The sequence below is a fragment of the Rattus rattus genome, chromosome 3 (genome assembly GCF_011064425.1).
Source record: "Rattus rattus isolate New Zealand chromosome 3, Rrattus_CSIRO_v1, whole genome shotgun sequence".
NCBI classification, from domain to species: domain Eukaryota; kingdom Metazoa; phylum Chordata; class Mammalia; order Rodentia; family Muridae; genus Rattus; species Rattus rattus.
Genome location: NC_046156.1, coordinates 57905181 through 57921096, shown reverse-complemented (window position 1 = coordinate 57921096; position 15916 = coordinate 57905181). Strand labels below are relative to the sequence as shown.

The 15916-nt window shown below is 43.1% G+C and overlaps 1 protein-coding gene across 1 annotated transcript in view; it reads left to right on the top strand.

Annotated features, from left to right (window-relative positions):
- The window catches only part of Gdap2 (ganglioside induced differentiation associated protein 2), a 49592-nt gene that overhangs the window by 1385 nt on the left and 32291 nt on the right, over positions 1-15916 (top strand). The window contains exons 2-3 of the mRNA XM_032897631.1: positions 7185-7424; positions 8161-8300. Of these exons, the coding sequence (XP_032753522.1) occupies positions 7249-7424; positions 8161-8300 (316 nt within the window). The 5' untranslated portion in view covers positions 7185-7248. The remainder of the gene's footprint in view (positions 1-7184; positions 7425-8160; positions 8301-15916) is intronic.

The following is a 15916-nucleotide window of genomic DNA, read 5'->3' as shown; positions in this document are numbered from 1 at the left end:
TTTTCTAGCACTTCAAGAACAACATTATTACCTTAAGTTTCAAATTTCACACTGTATGAAGACTTGCAACTGAAGCATGCTCTGGCGTGTTTAATCCGTAGGTGACACTGCTAATTCACCAGTAAAGCATGTGTTTTGTATGTTTTTGAATGATGACACACAATCTACCTGGGACCATTGATGAAGGTTAGAGGTCTTTCTTGTTGTAATGCATTTGTTACTGATATATTTGAGCACTAACGTGTTTCCATCTGAGCAGCTTTCTTTCCGTTTGCATAAAATAACTCTTTTAGTATAATTGGTGAGTATGGTAGGTGCTTTCACCCTTACGTATCCTGGGTGTTTAAATATTGAAATACAGAGCCATAAAGAATAGTAGACCTGTTATTTACCAAAAGCAACAAATACACTGCTTAATTATTAGAGGTCAGATGCATGGTCCAACTCTATGTACTTTCCAGACTTGTCTCATCTGTATAAGCACTTGACAGTCATCTTGTCCTCTTAGGTGATTTTCACTTTCCCTTTTTAAGGCGACATCATTCATTTTGTTTTGTTGAGATAAGATCTCTCTATGTAGAGAGATCTAGGCTGTCCTAGAACTACCTATATAAGCTAGACTGGCTTCAAACACAGCACTCCACCTGCCTCAGCCTCTGCCTCTGCTCCCAGTGCTGGGATTAAAGGCTTGTGCCACCACACCCAACTTGATACCATTCTTTTTTACCTGTTTGAAAATCAGGTTTTAAGACAGTGACTGAGACAAAGTGTTCTGCCTGATGCTGCCCAGTCTCGAATAGTAAAATCTAGTCTGTCTGGGCAGTTCAACTTTTCAAACAAATCACAGTTATAAAGAATATTTGGTAGCTTCTTTTTGTTTGGCGATCCTTTCTCTTAAACTAACATGGAAAGAAAGTGTTTGGCTTAATGCATAGATCTGATCTAGTCTGGAATATGACAACTTTGATACGAAACTATGTCTCAGGAGCCTGTTTTACTAAACTACAGTGTCTGTTTGCAAGCTTGTTCAAAGTTCAGAACTGATTTCCAGTGAGAAGTGTTTTTGGTTTCATGTTATTCAATAGATTACTGTAGTCATCTGCCCCCCCCCCCATCATGCCTTGACCCCTTCTTGTTTTCAGTCCATCCCTAGATCTGGAAATCCTTTCAGATATAGGCATATCTCTGCATGAATGAGTTCTCATGCACACATTCTGTGGGGTGAAACAGTGGCATTTAGGTTTCTGCCACCTTTGCGTTTGCTGCTCCGCTTTCTTGTGTGCAGGGTTCGGAGGACGCACAGGCGTGGTCGTAAGTTTATGCTGGGAGCAGGTGGGAGTTTCTCTGTGGAGGTAAGGGTGGAGCTGCAAAAGAATTCAACCTTAATTAACTTTTAGGGCCCTTTCCAGAAAATGTCCTTCCCTTTCCCCACGGTCAGCTGTCAGCATTAGTTAGCACTCATTTAGCACTCGTAATGACTTCTTCAGTTGCTGGAGAGAGCCAGTGAACTGTACTGACTGGAGATGATTCCAGACGTCTAGGAGAGCTACTGGAATACATGGTCATCAAAGACAATAATAGGATCTCAGGGAGAAAATGACCAACTGGAGTTCCTGTAGACCTTGAAATCAGAGAAAAGACCTTGAAATTGAAGGAAAGTTGCAAGAGGTTGAGTAAATGGAAGAGGAAGCAGAACTCTGCAACAGACACTCAAAAGCAAGGTGGAGCCTAGAGCAGTGTCTCTCTCTTACAGACTGGCACTCATGGGAGGACTGAGCTGAGCTCCTGAGCACCCATGTAAGAAGCTAGATGCTTTGGTGACCACCTGTTATCTCAGCTCTGGAAGGAGGATACAAGAGATGGAGTCCTTGAGGGTTTTTTGTTTGTTTGTTTGTTTGTTTTGTTTTTGTTTTTTTTTTTTTTTTTTTGGCTGAATCACTGAGCTCCAGGCTCAGGGAGAGACTCTGTCTCAAACAATAAGCTGAACAAGCAACTAAAGAAGGTGGCTGCTGTTGACTTCTAACCTCCATTCACACGCTTACACACACCCATGCACACAGACAGCACACACGCTCACACAAAGTGCCATGGCGAGCCAGGCCCAGGGGCACTAGCCTGGCATTCCAGCTACTCGGTGAGAAGGTGGAGGCAGGAGAATCTGGTTTCAAGGCCTACCTGAGTTAGAGTGAGTGAGATAAGGCCGGGCAGCTTAAGATGACCATCTCAAAATAAGAGTAAAAGGAGGGCTGGATATCACATGATAGTGTCTGCCCAGCCTGAGGCCTAGGTTGAACCCCACTATGAAAACAAAAAACAACAAACTGGGGAGAAGTTTCTATGGTCTGAAGAAGAAATGAGGGAGGAAAGAGTTTTCAAAAATGGGAGGACCGAGGGGGAGAAAAGAGGAGATGTTCAGGGAGAACTGAAGTTATTCTTGTAAAGGACAGCTGATAAAGTGCTTGAATTAAGACCATTTGGCTGACTTACGCATGCAGAACATACCCTGAGATAAGTCAGAAGTCGGGAACGTGTACCTGAAGATGGATTTGGAACTAGAGAGAAATTGGAGTGAGCAGCAGGAAGAGAAAGCAGAGGGAATGGCATAGGCCTCAGGACCAGCATGCCTTGGGTGTGGTCACAGGGTGCATATGTCCTTGGGCTGCTATTTCACCTCTTGAGTTTGAAACAAGAGTCCTGGTACTTACTGTATGAGAGTGTTGTAAAGATGAGAGCATATCGGTACCATGCCCTCTGTCCCCGTCACATTCACTGGGAATCCTTTAATGCCCTAAACTGTATGTAGCTCTCAGAATGTGTAAAATTCCCCTACTGTTTTGGTCTTACTGCCACTTTCTGAAGGGGACAATCTCTATTCTAATGGTCTAAATTAACCGCCCCTCCCATTTGTCATAGTACATTTATCACACTATTTCTGTGGTTTTATGTTTGTATGGTTTTTATGGCTTTGTCTCTTCTCTAGACATTCAATATCTAACATTCTTGAATGAATGAATGAACAAACTAACGAAGACCTGGAACATAATAGGCCAAGAAGCATTTATTTTCTCACAGATTCTACAGTTCAGAAATTCAAAAGTAACATTATTACATTGTGCCATGGTTCTGATTCAGTGTCTCTCATGAGGCTGTAATGGGAAGAACAGCTGTAACTGAAGCAGTTTTAAGGCCAGCTAAGGCCAGAGGACCCACACTTCTACAGTGGTTTATTTCAAAGCCTGTGCATGGTGCTAGCTTTTGGCAGAGGCCCTCACTGTCCTCCGACTGGAGGCTAATGCCTTCAGAGCACACACACACACACACACACACACACACACACACACACACACACACACACACACACAGAGAGAGAGAGAGAGAGAGAGAGAGAGAGAGAGAGAGAGAGATTCAGTCATAGTGTCTTTTCTAACTCCCTTAGGAAGAAGTCACACCATCATTTTGTTTTGTCCTCTTGGTTACATAGGTTAGCCCTGAATATCGCAGGAGGAAACTGCACAGTGTGATTGCCAGAAGGTGAATATCATTGAAGGACATCGTAAAGCTTCTCTGTGGCAAGTGCTGGTCAGAGTCACTTAGACAGTAGTGTTGATGGAGGGTCCAGCTAATGTAGGAACATGCACACTCATTTTGGCGTAGTGAAGATTGCTTATTGTGTGATTTCCTTCCCCTAGCGGCATAGGAACAGATGTTGGGTTATTTAGGGATTAACAAGACATGACAAGGGAAGTCATGACATTAAGATCTGTTGGACTGTAACCAGTTCAGCACTCAGCGTTTAGCCTGCCTGGTGATTTGAGTACTGAGTCTTTGCTGCACATGGAAGTATAACTTCGTCCCAGCAGTGGTTACACAGACCCTGAGGAACTCTGAAAAGGTAATTCATTGTGCCTCGCTTTGGTCCGTGCTCTGCTGTGTAGTTTTGGCACAGACTATTGCATTCATCTTCATGATAAGCCTGTGAGTTAATTACCTCCATTCTGCCTCAAGCATCACAGCTCACAGATGTTGACTGAGGGATCTGAACTTAGGTCTCAACACAGAGACTCATGACCTGCATTGTGCCACACTCCACTCTTGCACTGTGTGGACATAGTCACCTGACTGGGTTCAGAGTTATGCACACAGTGATTTTCCCTGTCACAGAGAAAGGAACTCCCGCAGCGTTGAGATTCTTTTCTTGACCACTTAACTTTTTGTTGATTTTCAAATGTTCTAGAAGCAGGTGTTAGAGTCAGAAAGAGGATTTAGGGGTTGGGGATTTAGCTCAGTGGTAGAGCGCTTAAGGCCCTGGGTTCCGTCCCCAGCTCCGAAAAAAAAAGAAAAGAAAGAGGATTTAGTTTAAAGAAGCAATCATTTACTTGGCCGTCAGGAATTTCTGCAGTCATTACCTTGAGTCGGTGGCATTTGTCCCATGTTCAGTTTTGCCTGGAGAAGTCAGAGTATTTGTAAACACATGGCATGTGTTTGCCTCTAGGTTCAAAGGCCGACTGATAGAAAAACTAATCTTAAAGAAGTATTCAGTATAAATGTTATACACTAATACAAATTATCTTAGTGTAATCTGTAAGATCTTTTTTAACCACTAGCTGAATGACTGTACCTATCATCTAATAATATATGTAGAAGAATTTGCATATTCTGATAGATCTGTGCCTCTAGTTAGTATCTATGCCTTTCACTGAGAAACATGAATAAATTAGTTTTGGAAGGGCAAGAATGTTCTCCCTAGTGTAACAACAAACTTTAGTCTCGTGTCAAAAACCTTTTTAAAATTAGTTCCCAGACTGAGTTCCTCCCCTCTTCATCTGCATACTCACTTCCTGAGCTCACATGGTCTTGGTCCTCTGGGAGCATTCTGCTCTGGCTGCTCCTTCCGAAGCGCTCCATGAACACCCACCTCTGTTGCCTTCCATTACCGTCTTTGCTGAGCCTCCTTCCTGTCTTACAGCCTTCTCATGTCTCAGTGTGCATTTTGCGGTGGGACTCAGTCTAGTCCCTGTAGTTTTCAACACTGCTCATGCTGAGACTTCTGGCTCTATGCTGAACCTCTGCTCTGAGCTCTGGCCTCCAGCATCCAATTGTCAGTTAGACAATGAACTCATGGCTATGTTAACTCAGCACATTCACCAGGACGTGTGGAAGGGGAACATCCCTTGCTTTTCCTTCCGCCTACAGCTTACTCCAATACTTTTCTCTATAAATAGCATTACTAACCAACTTGGTTGCTCAAGGAAACAATCTAGGCATTGTCTCACTTGTGTGCACCTTGCCCTCTGTATTCCTGTGACAAATTCTTAGGTTCTATCTGTTATACCCCAGATCTGACATTTCTCATGGCCAACTATCTCTCCTAGGGTCTTCTTGTATCTTCTACTGCCACTCTCGCCCTTCTTGCTTTCCCTAGCCAGAGTCTTCGTTTCAGGCACTATATTTGCATTCCTTATACTCAGGGCAGGAGCTAAGGATTTTACTTTTTAGTTTTACAACGGCATCATCTGACCTTGCTGGTCACCAACCTCATTATCTAAATCATTACCTAGATGGCTTCCTGGCTCCCCCTGGACTGCAGCTCACTCCTCCCGGCCCTTTGGTCCTTGCCCTAGCTGCTTCTCTCCTTTCTTGCGTTCTCAGCTTGCTCCTCACGTGTCACTTGTTCTCTGGAAAGCGCTCTCATTACGCTGTTATCGTCACCTTTCTTCTCTGCAGACACATGAGCTCCCGAAGGTAGACGTGCTGTGCTACCAGAGTCACCAGGCCTTAGAATAGTACCTAACACACTCAGTGCTCACAAAGTTAAGGGGATGAATGAGGCTACAACTTAGGAGTCAGGGGTAAGTTGAGCATCCTTTCTTCTGGCAGAGTTGTCCATGGCCTAGGGCCAGCTCTTCCAACTTCTGTACAACCAGCAGTCTCATACCTTATCCTGTGTATGTCAGATCCTGCCCATTGTTCCTCTGCATGTTGCCTCTTAAAAAAAGATGTAACTTTATTTTTAATTAAGTATATATGTGCATGTCTGTGTGTGGTTGGTGCATATGGATACAGGTGCCTTCAGAGGCCAGAAGAGGGCATCATATATCCTAGAGCCAGAGTTGTAAGTGGTTGTGAGCCTCTCAACATGGGTGGTGAGAACCAAATCAGATCTTCTGCAAGAGCAGTATATACTCATAATTGCTGGGCCATCTCTCTAGCCCTCATATGTTGCCTCTGAAATCCAAGCCTTATCTTCTTTGATTGTTAGTTGAAACCTTTATTATCTCTTACTATTTAAGTGTAGTGACCCCTGTCTCAGTCAGACTAACATATCCACATATCTTTTCATTTTTTTAAAATTTTTTTACTCTTTTTGAAATTTTATTTTTTATTAGATATATTTCTTTATTTACATTTCAAATGTTACTTCCTTTCCCGGTTTTCTGTCATAAGCCCCCATCCCCTCCCGCTCCCCCATACAGGTGTCCCCCCCCCATCCACCCACCTTACCGCCCTCCCCTCCAACATTCCCCTGGCAGGACCAAGGGCTTCCCCTTCCACTGGTGTCCAAACAAGGCTATTCTCTGCTACCTATGCAGTTGGAGCCCTGGGTCAGCCCATGTATAGTCAGTCTTTGGGTAGTGGTTTAGTCCCTGGAAGCTCTGGTTGGTTGACGTTGTTCTTATGGGGTTGCAAACTCCTTCAACTCTTTCAATCCTTTCTCTAATTCCCCCAAGGGGGTCCTGTTTTCAGTTCGGTGGTTTGCTGCTAGCATTGACCTCTGGATTTGACATGCTCTGGATGTTATCAAATGGAATTATTCAAGTTATAGATGTTATTTATCATTTGTAGCTCATAGTATAGCATTTAGAATTTTATTTATTTTCCAATAAAGGAATGCTCAAAGAGTTGAATGAGTAGGCCTTTCAGCAAAGTGGAACTGTTAGGATTTGTGATGATTCTGATCACAGAAGGATGCAGTTCCTTGAAAAGAATTTATGCTTGCATAATTTTTAAGGAGTTTTTGTTATCTTTGTTGTAATAGGTCATCGCAATGACTGTGGACACATAGCGTACTCTTGACTCATTCTGTTCCACAGCAGAGTCTGCTGTGTTGGTGTGGTAGAATTAAAGTAATACTGTGCTCAGCATTTGTGCTTTTGTTTTAAAATGACCCCTTATTCTCTTTTAAGCTAAAATCTCCAGGGATTGTTGAATTGCCAAAGAGCTTGGGCCACAAGCTGAAGTTCTCATTCCATGGATCCCTTGGGTGCACCTTCCCAGTTTGTGGATGTGGACACCCTAGTAAGCTGGGGTGACTCATATGAAGATGAAGTAAACTCCTCTGACAGCACAGCTGAGGCATTCCAGGAAGACACCAATAGATCACCTTTTCTTTATAATCGGGACATTAATGGAAAAGTGGTTCTTTGGTAACCTTTTTTTTCATTATACCTTATTGCATGTAAATTCTCATAATTTTTCTTCAAAGCCCTTTTTATCGAATTCCTAGCATTATTGAAACATTGCTTTTACGATAAACTTTGAGACATGACTAACATGCAGAGTAAACTGTATAGATTTAAAATGTACAGCTGAATGTCGCTGCTCTCCGTGTGTGTATCCATGAAGCCCTCTCCACTGTAAGACAGTGATAGTCCCTTCATCTTCAGGACTAATCTTGTTGGTTCCCCTGTTTGGGACATTTTGTATATTTGAAATTCCTACAGTACAATGTGTTGAGACTTTCGGACTAATGTTTTCAGTGTAGTACTTTTCTTTTGATGACTTAATGTGTGCACACTAAGAGCACACATATGTGCTCCCTGCTTCATGGGCAGTCAGGCTGTTTATATTCTTTGTTCTATTATGACTGATGCTAATTCCAAACTCTTAAATCAACTACTCTCAGCTGTGTAAGCCTTCTGCTATAATGAAGGAAATATGGCAAGGTGCAAAGTGCACCGGGACGGTTCTGCAGGTTCTGCAGTTACTGTAAAGTTCTAAGATGGCCGATTAACTCAAGTCGGACTTTTTTTTTTCTGTTTTGACTTTTCTGTTATTGTGAAGTCGATATTGCAGAGATGGAAGGTTTTGGAGAAATTAGAAACTAGGCCAGTTATCTCTCTCATCTGTCTCACAGTCGCTTTTTATCTGTTGGTCCATCAGGAAAGGAGATGTGGCATTACTGAACTGTACAGCCATTGTGAATACCAGTAATGAAAGCCTCACAGATAAGAATCCTGTGTCAGAGAGCATCTTCATGCTTGCAGGGCCAGATTTGAAGGAGGACTTACAGAAACTTAAAGGTGAGTGAACACTCTTGTGCCTGTTATTGCTTAGGGAACACTTGGATGTCTTCCACTGTGAAGACGTGTATTGGGTGTTCGTGGAAAAGACTATGGAAAGCTGATTTTTCTGTTGTTGAAACTTTTGTAACCCCTACAGTGTATAAAATCCCTTAAGATTTTACTAGCAGGACAAGTTATCAATATGGCCAGGCTAGCTGGCATTTTCTTAGTGATTGATAGAGGAGGGCCCAGGCCATTATGGGTGGGGCTGTCCCTAGGCTGGCAAACTGAAGAGCTAGTGGGTAAGCAAAGGCCATTGGGATTTGCAAGAGTACTGAGGAGGCTGAAACAGCCTTTAATCAAACTGTGTAAGATGCCATAATAATGTATAGAAATCAGAAAGGCTCTTGAAGAAAACACTAGAAGTTCTTTGTAAAGGTAACAAAGAAGCCAGTCTGGAAAAGCCCTTCTGGGGTAAGCACGCATGTGCATATTTATACGTCATAGAGTGAGACTTGAAAATAATACAGAGTGGGAAAGCAAATGGTTTTACACAAAATGTATCTCTATGAAATTTAATATTTACCTTAAAAAAAGAGGATTTAACAGGCTAGGAGTTATTAATTCTTAGCTGGGGTTTATAGTATAACTGCCCTGTACTGAACATGCGACTAGAGACTGGGTCATCACTCACTGCTTAGCTTGAATATTCTCATCTCTTAAGTCATCATGATAATGGAAGTTCCAACCTCAGCTCTTGGTGCATAGCAAAAATTTAATAAATATTTTGGATGAAAAAATCAGTATCATACAAGCCAATTGGTATAGTGGACATCAAGTTCTGCTGTAGCAAGCAGTGCCAATAAATTAAAGCACAGGTCATATATGCCATGGAGGACATGGTACCATAGTGGGGGATGTCCAGTGACATAGTAGGTAGGGAACATCAGGTGCTATAATGGGGGACATCAGGTGCCATAGTGGTGGTTAAGTTCTATTGCCGCTAGAATGACTAGTTAGCTCTCATGTGTCCTGTTTGCAGGGCCAGTGCTGACCTGAAGAGATCCTCAGTGACAGCTGAAGGTCGGCACTGTCAACTTGTCACAGTTTTGTTAACTAGTAAATGATTACAAGTTACGACTTTCCAAATTTATGATAGAAAACTATGTAGACATATCAAGTGAACTGACTGGAAATATAAGCAATAATAGACAAAAAATTGATAGATATTAAAATCATAGTCTTGTATGAAATTTAGAATGAGACAGGATCAGGCCAGGGAAGCCGGTTTGACGGTCTTTCTTGCACATATGAAGTATTTACCATCAGCAGAATAGCATATCTTCATTCCATTTTTTTATTCCAAAATCCTTAGGGTTAAGATGTTCTTGTTCATTATCCTTTCCACAGAATGCCATCGGGTCCTAGTTTACTGTAGCTGTATTTTTCTCTGTTACCTCCCTTTCTCCTTCCACACCAACTGGTCTCTCACATTAGTCTTCACAAAACCTGTTTTCCACACAGTAGCCAGTGTTTGCATAGTAAACTGTGAACCCCTCCTTCTTGCTCCTCAACTGCAGACCATTTAGTGATCCTTCATAGTCCATAGCTAGTCTCCAGTGCCTGAGTGATTTCACTCCTGTCTCTCCAGTCTCATCCCACACTGACTTCTGCCTTTAGAATTCAGTGCTTGAACCCAGAGGATCTCTGATCACCACTTGCTCTCTGAAGGCTTCTCTGTGGTTTGCGTCTGCTGTTGCCCTTTCTCTGCTGTGCACTCTCAAGTCTTCCTGATGTCTGCAGTGCCCAGATTCCTTTTCCTTCAGAAAGGTCCTTTGTCCCATAGAATGTGCTCTTAGCTTGCAGAGTGATGCTTCTCAGTTGTGCCCTAATCATGTTATGATGTTATAGATGTTACAGTGAGGACGCTGTCCTGAGAAGTATGATCGTCATGTAGGCAGGAACTGCCCAGTGAAGATAACAATATTGTTGTTTAAGTAACTGAGAAATGAAACTCCCAAGGCTTTTTCTTGAGTTTCAAAGCTTACACTCTTCCACTGCTTTGTTGAGACCATGAGACTATTATTGTAGTTGTAGTGCTACCTTGAGAGTGATAAACTGGGGTACATCTAAAAGAAAAAGTATTAGCATGTTAGGTGTTATAGAAGGCATAGTACTGGATAGTTCAAAGAATTAGCCTAGAAAGAATTTGGAGGGAACACTAGTTATTCCCAAACCCTTGAGAAGGAATGCTTTGACAATGATGGTAATACCTATTGTGTTTCTGGACTTCCTAATCTAGGAAATTGTGTTGCAATTTAGCTAGAAATTTTTTTTCTGAGAAATAGAGCTTACTAAAGGTGGGCCATGCAGGGTTTGTGTAGCCATTTAGCCTGTCTTCAATGAGTGCAACTTTCACTTTGAACTTGGTTATTTTCATAAAAACAAAAGTTGGGTAAGTTGTCTTAACCTGGGCTCACGAGCTGCTTGTTCCAACCCAGAGCACATATCCAGAGCTAACAAAACAGGTCAGAGCCTGCACATGCTCAGTAAGGAGATGCTGGGATCACGGGCTGTTGCTGTGCGTTCTCTGACTCGGTCCTGAAGTGTGAGCTTTCAGGGGTGAGAAAGTGGGTACTACAGTTTTCGCTGTTTTCTGGTTAGCACTCTGCTCCCAGCATTCAGCAGCCTCTGCCTCATTATTGTGGGGCTAGAACTTGCAAAGAAGTGAGTTGAAATATCTATTGTTGAATCATCTTTGGTAATCCACATACTCAGTGCTCGTTAATAGGACATGCGAAGGGCAGACACCACACTAGACAGAACTAAGACCAGAAATAATCTTACTACTTTTTCAAACCTTAAAACACCTCAGGATGATGTTTTAAATGTTCATAACATCATTCGGCTTTCAGGCTTTGGATGAGAAGAGACAAATACATGACAGGTGAGATTGGAGCAGCACTTTGGGTCATGGTTTCCAGCATCCAGAGTTCTTAGGAACAATAAAGGAGAGGTGCCAGCCCAGGAACAAGATATTTGTTCCTTTTTGGTCAGGGGAACAGGGTCTCATATACCCAAGGCTAGCCCTAGACGCTAGCATTCTGCCTCTGTCTCCCAAATGCTGGTGCCAGGCTCAGCTTTTTCTCCGTTCAAAACTCTAATGTGAGAAATCTCTACAACAAAATAATTGTGTGTTTGCCTGTTACCTATTTTTAAAAAGCAAAATAATACACATATTTTGTTTCTTTTTCTTTTCTTTTTTTTCAGAGCTGGGGACCAAACCCAGGGCCTTGCGCTTGCTAGGCAAGCGCTCTACCACTGAGCCAAATCCCTAACCCCTATTTTGTTTCTTTTAACTAGCAATTTTTAACTTTGGAAGCAATATAAAAATAGTGTGAAAGCTACAATAACTAAAGCCATAATATTCCCACCATTGAAATGTCACCACTTTGGGCTCATTCCATATGAACTATGAAGGTATATACATGTTCTTAGAAAGAAAAGTAATTATATATATGCTGCTTCCAAGACGGTAGTATACATAGCATCTTCTTTAGAAGATGCATTTGGCTGTTCGGTTTCAGACATCAGATCTAGCCCTAAACTGCAGGTAGCATTTCCAGGTGACCAGACATGTCTTTTGAGGTTATTGTACCAAAGTCTTGTATTCAGTCAGGAGCTCACATGGCTCTGGTTTCTGTGTCGTTTGTGTCTGGTTTATTCTGCTCAGCTTCTTACAGTCCTGGGGTGTGGACTGAACTCACTCAGTTGATTTTCAAGCCATCCTGACTCTTTTATTTGATTTACTTATAGTGCCAGTTAGTCCGTGTCTGTCTACACTGGAATCAGTTTGCTAACGTGTTTCGCAGCTCTCGCTGTGCTGGTGCTTTTCCATATTAAACGATATGTAAGTCCTCACGGACCTGCTAGTGGTCTACAGTTGACACAAAGGTTGCTGCCTAGAATGGAGTTTGAGTGTCCTTTGCATTTGGAGTATTAGCTGTATGGTGTTTCCAGTTCCCTGTCACGTGTTTCACAGGTCTGTTTGGTGATTTTAGGACTAAACTGGTAATCCTGGTGTGGGTCCATGCTTCCCTTAAGATTATGAAGTTGTCTGTTTACCTGTCACTTCCTCCACGGTGTTTTCTTTCGTTGAGTGGGGGAGTTAACTGGGCCTGTCTGGTTACTCGGAGTTGCAGTTTCCATTGGAAAGTTAAATCCTTACGGTGATGGTTTGAATGAGAGCAACTCCATACAGTTTTATACTTGAGGAAACTGTTCGGGAAGGGTTAAGAGATATGGCCCTGTTGTTGAATGAGGTCTGTCACTGCAGATGGGCTCTGAGGTTTCAAGAGCCCAGGCCATTCCCAGTCAGCTCTGCCTCCTGCTTGTGGAACTGATACAGACTTTGAGGTACTGCTCCAGTGCTGCGTCTGCCTGCCTGTTGCCATGCTCCCCGTCCTGATGCTCTCTTACTCTCTGAAACTGTCAACCCCAACAAGCTCTTGCTCTGTAAGTTGCCATGGTCCTGTTGTCTTGTCACAGCAGCTTAAGTCACCTACTTCCCCACTCTTCAAAATAGAGAGTTAGTGTAGCATTCACTCAAATGGTGACAAATGAACTTTTCCTGCCTCTCTGTTATGATTCTGTGCATACAGGGTTCTGCTGATCCATGTATATGGTTTTGTATGAAGAACCTACCTCATTCTTGTGTTCTAGGGCAAGTCCTCGCCACCATCTCAGTACCACACTTGGTTCACCTTCCTTTCCTTGCAGTGTGCTGAAATCCCATTTTCTGTTGACTTCTTACTGAGGAAATGAAACTTCCCTCTACTCCATTGAGTAGAAATCTGTCACACATTCTTCCCCCTTCTCTACTTTCCTCAACTACCATCACACTTTACATCAAGTCAGTATTCTGTCCTTATTAGCACTGTGACTTTATAAATGCCCACGATGGTGAGCAAGTAGATTCCCATTCTCTTTGTATTTTTGCCCTCCAGGAAGTTATTATTTGACGATTTTATGGAAATCATTTCCGAATGTGTCACTGGTTCATCCTCGACATTTAGACAAGTGTAAACCTCCTCTCAGTGAAATTCTGACCCTTTAGCTTTTCTTCTGATCTGTTTTTCTGTTGGCAGGGCTCACTTGGGACTTTCAACTCCCCCTTCTCTCCTAACTGTTGTCCCTACTGTCCAGGCACTGGGTTCACATCCTGCTGGGGTGTCACTGGTCTACTGCATTAGATGCCAAGTTTTCAACACCTCCTGCCTGCCAGCTTCTGGGTAGAACGGCAGGGACAAACATACTAAGGCTGTTTTCATGCTAATTGGAAATTTGGTTAGGAGTAGCATTCTAGTTTGGAAATTGTTTTCTAATCGTGTGAAGGCATTGCTGTATTGTCTGTACTTTCAGACTATAATCCCCACAGCTCCTTCCCAGCCTCCCAGACAGGCACGCCATGGAAAACATTGTTTGAACCCCCAGCTGACCAACATCCAGGTCACTCACTCGGGGACACACACAGCAGAGAGCCACCTACGGTTCTTGGTGACCTCTTCCTCATCCTCTTCCCTGCCACTTGCTCAAGAATCTAAAACCCACTTCCTTCCTCATAGACCCGTAAGAAGGGACTCCCACTCTGCCGTGTGGGCACTTGCTGTGCTGTTGTCTGTCTGTTCACGGTGCTAGTAGCTCTTCTAATAAACTTCTCGCCCCAGTCCATGTCAATGCCCCCTGTAAATACAGCAGTCTGAGGGCTTCAGAAATGGTTCAGTGGTTAAGAGCACTTGCAGAGGGCTCTGTTTTGGTTCCAGCATTGGCATAGTGGCTCATGACATCTGTAACTCCAGTTCTAGAGGGCCCCTCCCTCTTCTCTGGCTTCAGTGGGCCGTACATACATGTGGTCCACATGCAGGCAAAGCACATAGAATAAAAGAAAACAAGTAATACAATCTGAGACCATCCAGTTAGAAAGCTGACCATGTTCCTTATTTTAACTTATTTGTGTGTTAGCAGTTTGCCTCTGGAAGCATATGATTGCATGTTTATTTCTGATGTGCTGAAATTGTGTGTGAGTGGCCTTGGCGTGGTTTGTGTTTTTGTTTGCCACCCTAGTTCAGAACCCAGAAGTGGAGAACTAGATCTCCACTGATTAGAAGCCGCCTGTAGGTGCACCCTGTCAGCAGCTTGACTGCAGTCAGTAGCCAAGCACACAGACCCACACCTGTACCAAGACTCGGGAGAATAAAAAGCCATGCACACACACGTCCTTGTTAGATAACAGTCTGAGAGAAGTCCAGCATCTCCAGAAGCAAAAGTGTTTTTAAATCAGAACAGATTAAGTCCGCAGTCTCTGCGCTTAAGTGAGACTGTGCACATGTGGTGTGGGGTTTGGTGTTTTATAGGATAAAAAAATGGTGGGACTTTGAAGATAGAAGCGTCTATCAGGAAGTGAGTTCCCCTGCAGTCTAAATGTGGTAGATAGCAGCAGGTTTGGTATGTGGAGTTTCCATTCAGAGATAGCCTCAAGATGGTGGAAGCAGCCTTTATGTTAAAAAGCAATCCTATTTGAGCCTTTCGTTAGATCAGAGCAGCCATACCTAAGCCTGCACCTGCAGTTATTCAATAGATAGAATAAATCTGGTTGTCAGTCACACCAGTGGTCAGGTCACTAAGCAGCCCACCCTACTCTTCGCCCCCGCTGGCCGATTTACCCAGCCAACATCCTGGTCATTGAGCCAGGCCCATTCTTTTGTGGTTACCAAACCAGTATACTTCTGCTTGAGAAAAATTGTCAGCTTGATCAGACCTCTTGACTTGCTGTCCATTCTTTGTGTCTCTTGTCCCCTGTTCTCTCCTAGGTGGACCCCAGACCCTGGTCCACTGCCCTGCGGGTTGGGGCACAGAGGCTCACATGGGTGTTGTTAATCAGAGTGTCCCCGTCCACCTGAGGCTTTTAGGTCACTGACCCCTAGCTGCTTGTTAGCTGCTCAGTTCCTCTTCCTTAGCAACCCCCAACAATCACTAGGGAGTGAGGAGTGAGGCGCTCAGTTCTGGGAAATTTCTTGCTTTTCTTCCATTTTTCTTTCTTTGAAGAAATCTTACTGCACACTATATTTTCTTGGTTTGTCCTTTTTTTTTTTTTTTTTTTTTTTTTTTTTTTGTTATCTCTTATTTTCTTTTGTTCTCTGCATGATTCTTCAACTGTAGTTTCAGCCCCTGTTGAACTTCCCTGTTCTTACGGTTTCAGTAGTCTGTAGCAATATGCATAAGTGCTGTTTTTCTGTGCTTTCTGTATTTTTTAACACAGCATTCTGGCCTTGACTCAGAGGTCCTGCATCCTCTCATATGTCTGTTCCTGTCAGGACTTCTGGTCATATCCTGCCTGTTGTGTATCAGGAACATTAGTTAGTTTTGTCTACCTCCTCACATCCTGGTGATCTTTAAGTGTTTTGTGCTCTTACTCGTTAGCCCACCTGTTTAAGATGGTGTCTTATGTGGAACCCGTTCTGGCTTAGAACTTACTCTGGCCCAATCTGTCCTTTAACTTGGACCCCCGTCTCATGTCTCATCCTCCTGACTGCTGGGATCACCGCTGTGGGTCACTGCTGCTTAATGCACTGAAG